General features: G+C 42.3%; 1 protein-coding gene across 1 annotated transcript in view; it reads right to left on the bottom strand.

Annotated features, from left to right (window-relative positions):
• Window positions 1-341: 341 nt before the first annotated feature.
• Window positions 342-11,756, bottom strand: part of LOC114072043 (Golgi phosphoprotein 3-like) — a 12,213-nt gene continuing 798 nt past the window's right edge. Inside the window, exons 2-3 of the mRNA XM_027909958.1 lie at window positions 10,651-10,765; window positions 342-782 (exon numbers count right to left, since the gene is read on the bottom strand). Coding sequence (XP_027765759.1) covers window positions 358-782; window positions 10,651-10,765 — 540 coding nt within the window. The 3' untranslated portion in view covers window positions 342-357. The remainder of the gene's footprint in view (window positions 783-10,650; window positions 10,766-11,756) is intronic.

Below are 11,756 nucleotides of genomic sequence, written 5' to 3'. Positions count from 1 at the left end.
ACTGCATGCACATTTCCTCCTTGAGGTACTTTCCATGTTAAACCACTTCATTAACAGTAAGATGAAAAATAGATTGAACAAAGTATTTTGGATAACTCAAAACTGAATAGGAAATAGAATGCCAATATGGCAGTAAAACCTTTTTCTGTTATTTTCAAATGAGAAGGTCTCTTGTACCAGCAGAATCCTGTATACAGATACACAGAGAAGGAGGGAATACACCACCACATAATTCCTATCAAGCAAGAGTTGATTCATCATGTGAGAAGGTAGAAATGACATAAAACATGAATAGTCAATAGAAGAAAAACAACTGGTTTACATGAGAGAAGAGAGAACACTTCAGTCTAAACACAGTTATTTTGTGAAAGCTGCTACAACAGCCCACAGAACCTCATTCATGTTGGTTTTCATACATTCAACCTCAGGGTCTAAATCCAAAAGCTGCCGCACTCTCTTTGTGGCTAAATCATACTGCTCATCCAGAAGAGGGGCAAAAGCATTCTCCAGAACATCTGAAGCATGGGCTAAATAAACAAGTGCCAGCAAGCGTTTGTCCATGCGGTGGGTGTCATTCACCCATTTGTCAAGAACTGCTTCTTGAACCTTTTTGATGAGGCGCTGTTTGATACTGTTGTTGGTGAGAGGATGTGTAGTCATGTCAAAAAGAAGAAAGTTCTGTTTTTCTGTTGTCAGTACACCTTTTTCCACTAGATTTTTAGCTAACCTTTCACGGACATTTCGCAATTGGTAGTGCAACTTCAATGGGTTCCATGTTTCACCTAAAAAAGAAAAAAAGGCAAGAGTCAGGCAAAGTTTAAACTGTATTTATTACAGCGATTCTCCCCCCTACCCCCCAGCTGCAGAATGAGCTGTCAAATTCATATAGCTGACTATTACACTAAGATATTGTGCTCATATCAGCATTTAATGTTTGGATGAAATGCTGCTAAGCCATGCCTTGATTAGGGATATGACAAATAAACATTCTTGTACTGAAGGGAAAGAAAAAAACCCACAAACCCCCAAAACAAAACACCACTGTCATAGGTTTACTTGGTCTAAAATCACCAAGCCGGGAATTTTTTCTTTCCCCTGCCTCACTATAAAAGAAAGATGTTGAATGGGGGAGGGTGGTTTGCCTTGGGTGATTTATCCTCACAAAAAAACTACCTGGCAGGCCTGCATTCAAAGCTCATGGCCCTCCTAAGACTTCGGGGAGGGGTGATGAGTTTTTTTTTCTTCTCTCCTTGGAAACGAGGGCACTTGACTTTAACTCAGGCAAGGTGTGGGTTAGAAAGTCGTTTTTTTATCAGCCTGGTCATCTGGCTGTTTTCCAGTCTTGACTTACCTCCGTTTTTGTCCTGCACCCTGCTCTGCCTCCAGCCCAGATCTGCTCGGATTTCATTGGAGAGGTTTGACCCATCTGCAGAGGAACTATTTGGGAAGGAGATCACCCTTTCCCCCCTCCACTCCAGTGTTTGGTAACGGTTTTTGCACATCGATGAAAGGGGAGAAATGGCCACAGCCAGCCTCAGACAGCGTGAGTTTTCGTGGGAAGAAACCCTTTTTTCCCCTTTTCCCTTTCCCCTTCTCAGTGGGGGGGGAGACCATTTCGGCTTCTCCTGCATACTGGGGCTCCACGTGGTGACTGCCAGAGCCCAAACAGCGCCCCCTGCTGGCCACCACAGAGCAATTGCAGACTCTGCTCCTCCAGTGATCCAACAGTGCCCCCTGTTGATTGTTGGTTAGAATTGCGCCTAAAGACAGGAAGTATCGAACTGTTTCCTTTTGAAAAGGACTTTTGGGTACAGGATTATTGTTTGGTTGTTTTTGTGTTGTTCTGTTGTTCTGCCAACACACATATATCCTTTAATAAAGGGCTGGTTTTTTTCTTTCTCCATTCTTTCTAAGTTGGAGCCTCTTTATTTCGGATTTACAATTGGTTAGAGGGAAGGGTTTGGTCTTCCTCATAACTCATCCTCCTTAGCAAAACAGTCTCATTAAACTGAGAAAACCACAAACAGTCATGAAGACAGAGTTAATAAAAACAAAAATAAACATCTTGTCCCTTTTGTCTACTTCCAGGCTTTTATCAATTCAGAAGATGGAAGAAGTGCCATTGCCATTCTTTCTGCCACAGAGTAAGCTACACCTACACTATATGTCCTCCTCTATTTCTTCATATTTATATTCTTCTCTTCCTTCCTGCCCCCAGCAGATGAAACAGTGACATGCACTGTGTGAGTGTAGGTGTGTGCATTACACACAGGCACATGTTGAGCAGGGGCTTTGATGTTTCTATAAAAATTATTTCTAATTTTTTTTTTGGGAAGGCAGGACAACCAGGCACTTCAGAGTGTGTGCGCTTAGAGGAGGAAATTTTAAAAGCACAAAATCAGTATCAACAGCTACCAAGAAAGTTGCTAAGCACTTGGTGGGGTCCTCACCTTGAATATTGTATGCAGTTTTGATTGCCACAATATGACAGTGTGGTGAGCTGACCTTGGCTGGACACCAGGTGCCCACCAAGCCACTCTCACTCCCCTTCCAAGACGTAAAGGGGAGAGAGAATAAGATGGAAAACAACTCATGGGTTGAGATAAGGCAGTTTATTAAAGTAGAAACAAAGCAAAAGCTTGCATATGCAAAAGCAAAGTGAAAAATAACAAAGTTTATTCTTTACTTCCCATCAGCAATGATGGTCAACCACTTCTGAGAAGCAGGGCTTCAGTGACGCATAATGGTTTCTTAGTAGGCAACCATTGCAGACAATGAATGCCCCCTCTTCCTCCTCCTTTCCTTAGCTTTTATATCTGAGCTGACGTCATATGGTATGGAATATCCCTTTGGTTAGTTTGGGTCAGCTGGCCTGCTTGTGTCCCGTCCCAGAATCTTGCCCTTGATTGGAGAAGGAATGTTACAATGCTGATGCTGTGCTCAGCAGTAGCCAAAACACTGGTGTGTTATCAACACCCTTCTAGCTACCAATGCAAAGCACAGCACTGTGAGGGCTGCTATGGGGAAATGAACTCCAGCTCAGCCAGACCCAATACAGAAAGATATTAAACTATTAGAGAACATCCAAAGGAGAGCAATGAAAGTGATGAAAGGACTTGAGGGGAAACCTTATGAGGAGCATCTGAGGTCACTTGGTTTATTCAGCCTGGAGGAGACTGAGGGGAGACCTCATCGCAGTCTACAACTTCCTCATGAGGGGAAGAGGAGGGACAGGCACCGATCTTCTCAGTGGTGACCAGTGACAGAACCCAAGGGAAGGGCCTGAAGTTGTGTCAGGGAAGTTTAGGTTGGGTAATAGAAAGAGGTTCTTCACCCAGAAGGTGGTTGGGTACTGGAACAGGCTCCCTAGGGAAGTTGTCACAGCCCCAAGCCTGCCAGAGCTCAAGAAGTGTTTGGATGATACTCTCAGGCACATGGTGTGACTCCTGGGGATGGTCCTTTGCAGGGCTAAGGGTTGGACTCAATGATCCTTGTGGGTCCTTTCCAACTCAGCATATTCTCTGAAATACATCTTTGCTTACGAGTTTACTTAACAAACTAAAATTTTAGGTCCAACATACCTAAGTATTTATTGTAAGTATTAAAATCCCCTCCTGATAAAAAAAGGCATATGCATTTTAAGAGGTGAGTGAAAAAATAGCATGAAATATTTCATAAGTAGATGGGGGTTTTCCCATAAATGATGTGAGAATTTCTATCACGGAGTCATAGAATGACTTGGGTGAGAAGGTACCTTAAAGATCATCTAGTTCCAACCTCCCTGACATGGGAAGGAATGTTACCCACTAGATCAGGCTGTCCAGGGCCCCATCCAATCTTGTCTTTCTATATAAGAAAGCTTTTTTAAAAATCATTGTTTAATGAATAATAATAATACACAGATTACTTTAAGATTTCTCCCATTGTGATGGAAGGTGACCTGCACTGTATTCAAGTAATGGACAAGTAAACAAATTAGGTGACACCAACTGCATAGTGAAAGCTAGAAAACCCATCCAGGACTGAACTCCACAAGTCCTTGCAGGAATCTCATTCTCATTTGATGTGATTCCCCAGTTTGACCATGAATGAAGCTATCACCAAAGAACCAAAAAAAAAAAATTCGTCTCCTTACATTGTTTCACAGGGCAAAGGTAATTTCCTAGATGTTTCTAAATTTATTAGGTGGATGTGGCTATATAATAATAAAAATCAATGCTGTGGTGACACCTTGTGTTCAGTCTCCTCAATTACACTGACACTTGCTTCAAACACAGACAGATGTTTGTTACATTTGACATTTTGATCCAAGTTTCTGCATTCCCTATACTTGCTTCCCTTAGAGGCTATCTTATAAACAAGATCAGCCTAGAAAACACCACCTTAAACATCCATACAAATATTTCCATAATGGTTTTGAACACTAACTTTAAGCAGCATTCTTCACATCGTTGATAATTATGGATAGAGTAGTTATTTTCAGGGATCAGACCCTAAAGCAAAATTGTAAAAGATTTTATCAAAAAGCCAAAACACAAAAATAGTTTTCTTCAAAAGACAGTTCTCTAAAGCACAGGAAGCACAAAGAACCCTAATGCCATCCATGTAAATAAAAATGATTGATCTAAGTCTCAACCACAGCACTGATAACTCTTCCTAGAGCCAAAGTTCTACAGGGTCAGAAAAACCTTAGCTTAGCTCAAGGAAAACCTACAACACTGTTCATTCATTAGTTGACCTTTTTGGAATCAATACTAACTTTATGTGATCTACACTGTGAGAGAAGGTGAAATGTCAGAACAAATTATGTATTTGGGACAAGAAAAATTGTTTTTTTGAAGGTTGTAAAAGTTAAGGAGAGCTGAGCAAGAACTAAACTGCAAGGCTACGCAGCAGACATGCCTGATAAGCCCCTGACAAGGGCTGCTTTGTTCTACTGTCTCCCCCATTTGCCTGACAGACAATAAGCAAGATGGAAGGGATGACAAGGGCACCAAGTATGAACTGTATGTGAGTATGCAAGGAAGGTTGCTTCAAGTGGTATGGGACAAATCGGAAGAACATAATGAAAACAAGAAGGCAGAGAAAGCTGAAGGCATTTTGGTCATTATTTAAACTCTTTCTTTTCTGTTGTTACAAGTAACAATTAGATTTAGATGTATATGTCTTATTACCCCCTACCTCCCAGTCATACTGTGAACAAAACTGCGTTTTTTTCCTACAATGTTTACACAAATAAGTACAGCTCTGATCTATTCCAGGGAAGCTGCATTTTGTGTATTTGTTAAAAAAGGACAAACCTTAGTCATGAATTTGGCTAAAACCCTAAAAAAACCCCAAACAAACAAAAAATAAAAGTACTGCATGTTAAAAGATGGTCATTGTTAACTTCAGATTAAATTATGCATCCTGAGAAAAGAAATGTTGGCAAGGTGTATGAAAAGTACTAACTGCAATTGTAAAGATGAGATATAATTGTGGTCAACAGCTCTATGTCCAAGAGGAGACCAGTGACAAGTGGCATTCCTCAGGGGATAGTTTTGGGACCAGTGCTCTTTTACATCTTTGTTGGCAACAGAGACAGTGGGATTGAGTGCAACCTCAGCAAGTTTACTGATGTAACCAAGCTCTGTGGTGCAGTTGACATGCTGGAGAGAAGTGATGCCATCCAGAGGGACCTGAACAGGACTGAGGGGTGGGCCTGTGAAAACCTCATGAGGTTCAACAAGGCCAAGTGAAAGGTGGTGCACCTGGGTTGGGGCAATCCCAAACACAGGCTGGGTGGAAAATGGATTGAGGGTAGCCCTGAGGAGCTCTTGGGGGTGCTGGTGGATGAGAATCCTGTGACATGACCCAGCAGCATGCACTTGCAGCCCAGAAAGCCAACCATATCCTGGGCTGCATCAAAAGATGCATGACCAAAAGGTCAAGGGAGGTGATTCTCCCCCTCTACTCCACTCTCATGAAACCCCACCTGGAGTACAGCATCCAGCTCCGGGACTGCCAACATAAAGACATGGACATGTTGGAGCAAGTCCAGAGGAGGACAACAAAGATCATGAGAGGGCTGGAGTACCTCTCCTATGAAGATAGGTTGAGAGAGTTGGGACTGTTCAGCCTGGAGAAGAGAAGGCTTCAGAGACACCTTAGAGCAGCCTTCCACTACCTAAAGGGGGCCTACAGAAAGTCTGGAGAGGGACTTTTTACAAAGGCATGTACTGATAGGACAAGAGCTTTACTGAAAAATTATAAGTTTAGATTAGATATTAGGAAGAAATTCTTTACTGTGAGGGTAGTGAGGAACAGGTTGCCCAGAGAAGATGGGGTTGACCAATCCCTGGAAAGTTCAAGGCCAGGTTGGATTTGGCTCGGAGCAAGCTGGTCTAGTAGATGGAAGGTGCCCGTGTCAGGGGGGTTGGATTTAGATGATCTTTAAGGTCCCTTCTAACCCAAACCATTCTATGATTCTATAATTGACATTTCACTTTTTGCCACAATTCATTAGATTTACAGGAAGAGCTGTGTGCAACATACTTATCTTGAAGTCTTTGTTTTGAACAACTAGAAGTACCTAATATTTGAAAATATTTTTTACATTTCTCTGGTTAAAGGAATAGTAAAAAGAACTCCTAACTCTTTGTTTCTTTGCAATTAACGGCCAAATTACCCTTAACTTTTACATCTGAACAGTGAGCTTCTTATCCCCTTTCTTTATCAAAAGGTGTGAATACTGAATCCATACAGCTATACTCCAATATGGCAATTCCAAAATGTCAGAAGTCAAGCAGACGAGGCAGAAGGCCTACTTGGCTGAGCAGGGATCTCCTTCTGGAGCTAAGGTAAAAAAAAATGTATGGCTAGTGGGAGCAAGGTTGGGTGACATGGGAGGAATACAGAGATGCTGCTTGTCATTGAAGGGACAAAATTCCTGTGGCCAAAGCTCAATTGGAGTTGAAGCTGGTGAGTACTGTGGGGGACAATAAAGAGTTTTTTAAAATATGTTAAAAGCAAAAGGCAGGGCAGAAATAACATTTGCCCATTACAGGATGAGGATGGTCACCTCACAAACAGGGACAGAGACAAGACAGAGATGTTTAATGCATTCTTCGCTTTGGTCTTCAACACTGATGATGGGCTCTGGGGGTCCCACTGCCCTGAGCTGGAGGACCATGGATGTGAGAATGATAAACTCCCAGTCGACTCTATAAATCTATGGAACCTGATGAGATTAATTCAAGGATACTCAAAGAGCTGTCTGATGTCATCATGAGACCTCTCTCAATGATTTTGTGTCATGGTTATAAAGAAGGTAAGGGGAGTCTTTTAGTGCTGGCTATTCAATGACATCCGCATCATGCCAGAGGGGCATGGTTTTCAGCAGAAAACACCAAGCTGCCAGAAGCTGGAAGTTCATTGCAGTCTTACCTCGGTAGCGGGAAGGTGTGGACTGTTCCCTTAAACACACAGTAAACTTTTTTTTTCCTAGGGGAAGCCATAACTGTTGCTGAAACCACGGCAAGCAGCAACTGTTACTGAAGCCCTGCTGTGGTCATGGTCCTGTCTGGGAGTCACTACTCCACAAGCTGCTCCAGAATTGTTTCACCAATGTCACTGCTGGAGCCAGTGTTTTCGGCAGCATAACTCCTTTTGGACAAAATAGCTTTCCAGGTGTTGCTTTGCCCCTGTTCTCTGTTGTGGGGTTTTTTCTGGCTATGGGAGGGCATTAAACCACGGAAGCTTGTTTGTCACATTGTTTTCTTTGTTCTCCTGAACCACGTGGTTCAGTGGGGGAAAGGCCACCCTTTTGTGTTTGTCTGGGGAAACCATTTTGGTTTTGTCCTAGGGGGCCAGGACACATCTTGCCTTTGTTGGGTAACCATTCCTTTTTTTATCCAATCTTTTATTAATATTGTGTTTATTGCAATTTCTTCAATAAATTGTGACTCCAGCTTAAAATCTGTCCTAGTATTTTTCCTCCACTATTGAAAGGGGGCAGTTTGAGTGGTGTTAATTTTCGCCCCTGTTTTTTTCAACTAGCAAATTTTGAAAGGTCTTGGGAATCTGGAGAGGTCCCAGTCAACTGGAAGCTGTCAAGTGTTGTCCCAATTTTCAAGAAGGGCAAGAAAGATGACCCTGGAAACTATAGGTCTGTCAGTCTCACTTCAGTGCCTGGTAAAATTATGGAGAAGATTACTGTGGGAGTTACTGAAAGACACCTGACAAAGACTACATTGCCGTCATTGATCACAGCCAGCATGGCTTCATGAGGGCAAGGTCCTACTTGACAAAATTTCCTTTTACAACAAGGCAACCTATCTAGTTGATCAAGGGAAGCCAGTTCATGTAATCTTTTTAGATTTCAGTAAAGCTTTTGATACTGCCCCTCACAGTATCCTTATGGACAAAATGTCAAGCACACAGCTGGATAAACACGTCATGTGATAGGTGAGTAACTGGTTGATGTTTGAGCACAAAGGGTAGTAGTAAATGGGGTTACATGAGGCTGGCAACCAGTCTCTAGTGGGGTTCTGCAAGGCTCTGTCAGTTCTCTTCATCTTCATGACTTGAAGCTATACTGAGTAAGTTTGCAAATGACGCTAAATTGTGAGGAGCTGTTGACTCCCTCAAAGGCAGAGAGGTCCTGCAGAGAGACCTCAACAAATTAGAGGGCTGGGCAATCACCAACTGTATGAAGTTTAACAAGGACAAGTGTTGGATTTTGCACCTGGGACAGGGCAATCCTGGATGTACATACAGACTGGGGAATGAAATGCTGGAGAGCATGTAGGAGGAAAGGAACCTGGAGGTTCTGGTCAATAGCAAGTTGAATATGAGTCAGCAGTGTGCCCTGGCACAACTGTATCCTGGGCTGCATCAAGCACAGCATCACTGGCTAGTCAAGGGAGGCGATTGTCCCACTCTACTCTGCACTGGTGCAACCTCAGCTCGAGTACTGTTTGCAGTTTTGGCCACCACGATATAAGAAGAACTAGTGATAAGACCCTAGTGTCTGTGTCAGGGGAGGTTTAGGTTGGATATTAGGAAAAGGTTCTTTACCCAGAGGGTGGTTGGGCACTGGAACAGACTCCCCAGGAAAGTGGTCATAGGACCTGTTGGAAGATGGCTGGGGGTAAAAATTAGAGGAAACTAAGAAGTTATATTCACATCCTAACAGAAGTTACAACGATATGGAAATTATAGGGTAAAATGCAGCTGCTACTCCCTGGATGGAATGTGGTTGACATGCTCCATGATGACTCCCCATACAAAAATAAGCACCTGCTACAGGGGATGGAATGGAGGGTGGAATGGAGTGGAGATGCCGCAGCCTCCCTCCATAGAAATCCTCGTAGGGAGGGGAACTTAGTGATACTTTGTAGTTGACAAGACCACATACCACCTTTCAACCAAGGGAGATGTCCTGCTGCTGAGACAACAACTGTGGCGAAATGTCTCTCCTCGGATGAACTTGGTTCATTAAAACCTAATTCTAATATTAACGCACAGCTCCATACCAAAGTTACCTGCCTCCAAGGTATGGCCACCCTCCCTGGGCATGCACCATTTTACACCAATCAGAAACAAAAGTATTTATGACTAAAGTCACTCAAGCTCCACCTTAACATAAAGAAATAGTATAAAAGTAAGTTGAGAATAGAGAGAAAATCAGGGAAGACTCCATCGTAACTGCTGGGATCAGTTGATGGGCTGAACCTGTCTTCTCTCCTGTAGGGATGCCTATCAGGTAAGAACTGTATGCCTGTTGAATACTTTTGTCAGTATTAGAGCTTATTTTTATATTGCTTTAAATACATTTTTGCACACAAATACTATCACTGGAAATCTTCAAACCTTAACCTGTCACAATTTTGTATTAATAAAGAGTGTTATTACATAAACTGAGTGAGCCCTTTACAGGTGGTAGCAGTTGCCAGCATCAGGTAACACATTCAAATAAACTGGGAAGACCTGATGAGGGGTGTCCCTTATGCTGTTGGCTTAGCCCCCTGAAAAAGGCAGTCAAATCACCCTCTGATCCAGTGGAACTCTTCAATGAAGGGTCTCCATAACGGGATGCTGACACACTGGTTGGGCACAAGTCTTAGATTTCCTGGGGCCCTGACAGACAAATAAATCACTAAGGGTTGAGGAAATCTCTCCTTTTCACGTGACAGCACCAAGCCTGACAGAGTTCAAGAAGGACAATGCTCTCAGGCACACGGTGTGATTCTTGGGATTGTCCTGTGCAGAGTCAGGAGTTGGACTCGATGATCCTTGTAGGTCACTTCCAACTCAGGATATTCTATGATTCTGTGATACTCCAAACTTCCACTATCCCTCCTTTCCAATTACAGAAAAAGGCGGTTATTTATCCATAGTGCAGTCCTGATTTACTCGAGTCAGCAGAAGACACCTCTTCCACAAAGTAGAGATGTACTCTGACACTTGGATCTAGATCCTTTCTGTACCAAGTTAAATCAAAAGCATTTGATTAAAGGCTACACTTAACAAGATACTATTCTAGAGGACAGACTAATTAATTTTTTTGTATGCTATCTCCACAAAAATCTTACAGTATAATCTCTAGTGATGCCAGATAATTAGCATTATTGGGGGGGGGGAAGCAAATACATTATGTTAAAGGCTTACCACTAAGCAGTTCAATCCAATTTTGTACTGTTTCAGGAGGTTGGGTCTCTTTTATGTGTTTCAGAGCTTCATCAAGCAGAACATCCCCTGTAGGAGCATCTGACTTGCAAATCACCTAAGATAGAAAAGAATGCAGTCGGTATTTTGACTTAATTCATATACCATACCATACACATCCAACAAAAAAAACTTGAAAAATCTACCTGTTGTCAGAACCAAGGAAAATTTTAAGGAGAGAGGAATCCTCTCTAAAAATATGTAAGTTTAAAAAATACCTAGTTGTTAAAAAAAAATTTAGTATTTTAATTTCAAAGCTCTGTTATGTCTTATCTATAACCTATATTAACCTTACCTGACCAAAACTATAGTATTATTAACATTTAATACTGTCTCAGTTTAAATGAGACACAAATGTTTTGCTGAGGATGAGTTATAAGGAAGACCCAAACTACTCCCTCTAAGCAATTGTAAAGCCAAAATTAAAAGGCTCCAATTGAGAAAAATGTGGAAAAAGGAAAAATAACAGCCCTTTATTAAAAGATATATGTGTATCGGCAGAACAATGAAAGAACACAAAATAAAACAACCTAACAATAATTCTATACCCAAAAATACTCCCCTTCAACACAAACAAACAAGCAAAAAGGTAAACTTCAGTTTGCATCCTTTGGTACAATTCTAACCACAGTCAGCAGGGAGCACTGTTGGATCACTGGTGGTTGCCACTTGGGGGGGCCCCGGGTGTGCCGGAGAAGCCAACAATGGAGGTCTTCCCTCTCCCTCCCCAGAAAAAGGGAGAGAGGAAGGAAAGAAAGAAAAAGGTCTTTCCCAACGGGAACTCACTCTGTCCTGCTGGCTGAGTCATATTGTTACAGTCTGGTCAGGGCTTGGAAAAGCCCCTGCCAGAAACAAGTCCAGGCTTGTCAGAGCTAAGTTGGGACTGGTTAGACATTAAGGCTGTGCTGACCAAAAAGAAAACAATAAGTCAGGCAGCCCCGGGGACAAGACAAATTTGCAACTAGAGATAGGATGTAGTCTGGTGGTGGGATTTAATTAAACAATGTTTACAGTTAGGTAAATGGATTAGCAGTCGGGTAAATGGATTA

The sequence above is a fragment of the Empidonax traillii genome, unplaced genomic scaffold, assembly GCF_003031625.1.
Source record: "Empidonax traillii isolate 1590-97213 ecotype Southwest subspecies unplaced genomic scaffold, ASM303162v1 scaffold2551:size21844, whole genome shotgun sequence".
Taxonomy (NCBI): domain Eukaryota; kingdom Metazoa; phylum Chordata; class Aves; order Passeriformes; family Tyrannidae; genus Empidonax; species Empidonax traillii.
Note: the sequence above shows the minus strand (reverse complement) of the source record. Positions and strands in the feature narration are given on the sequence as shown.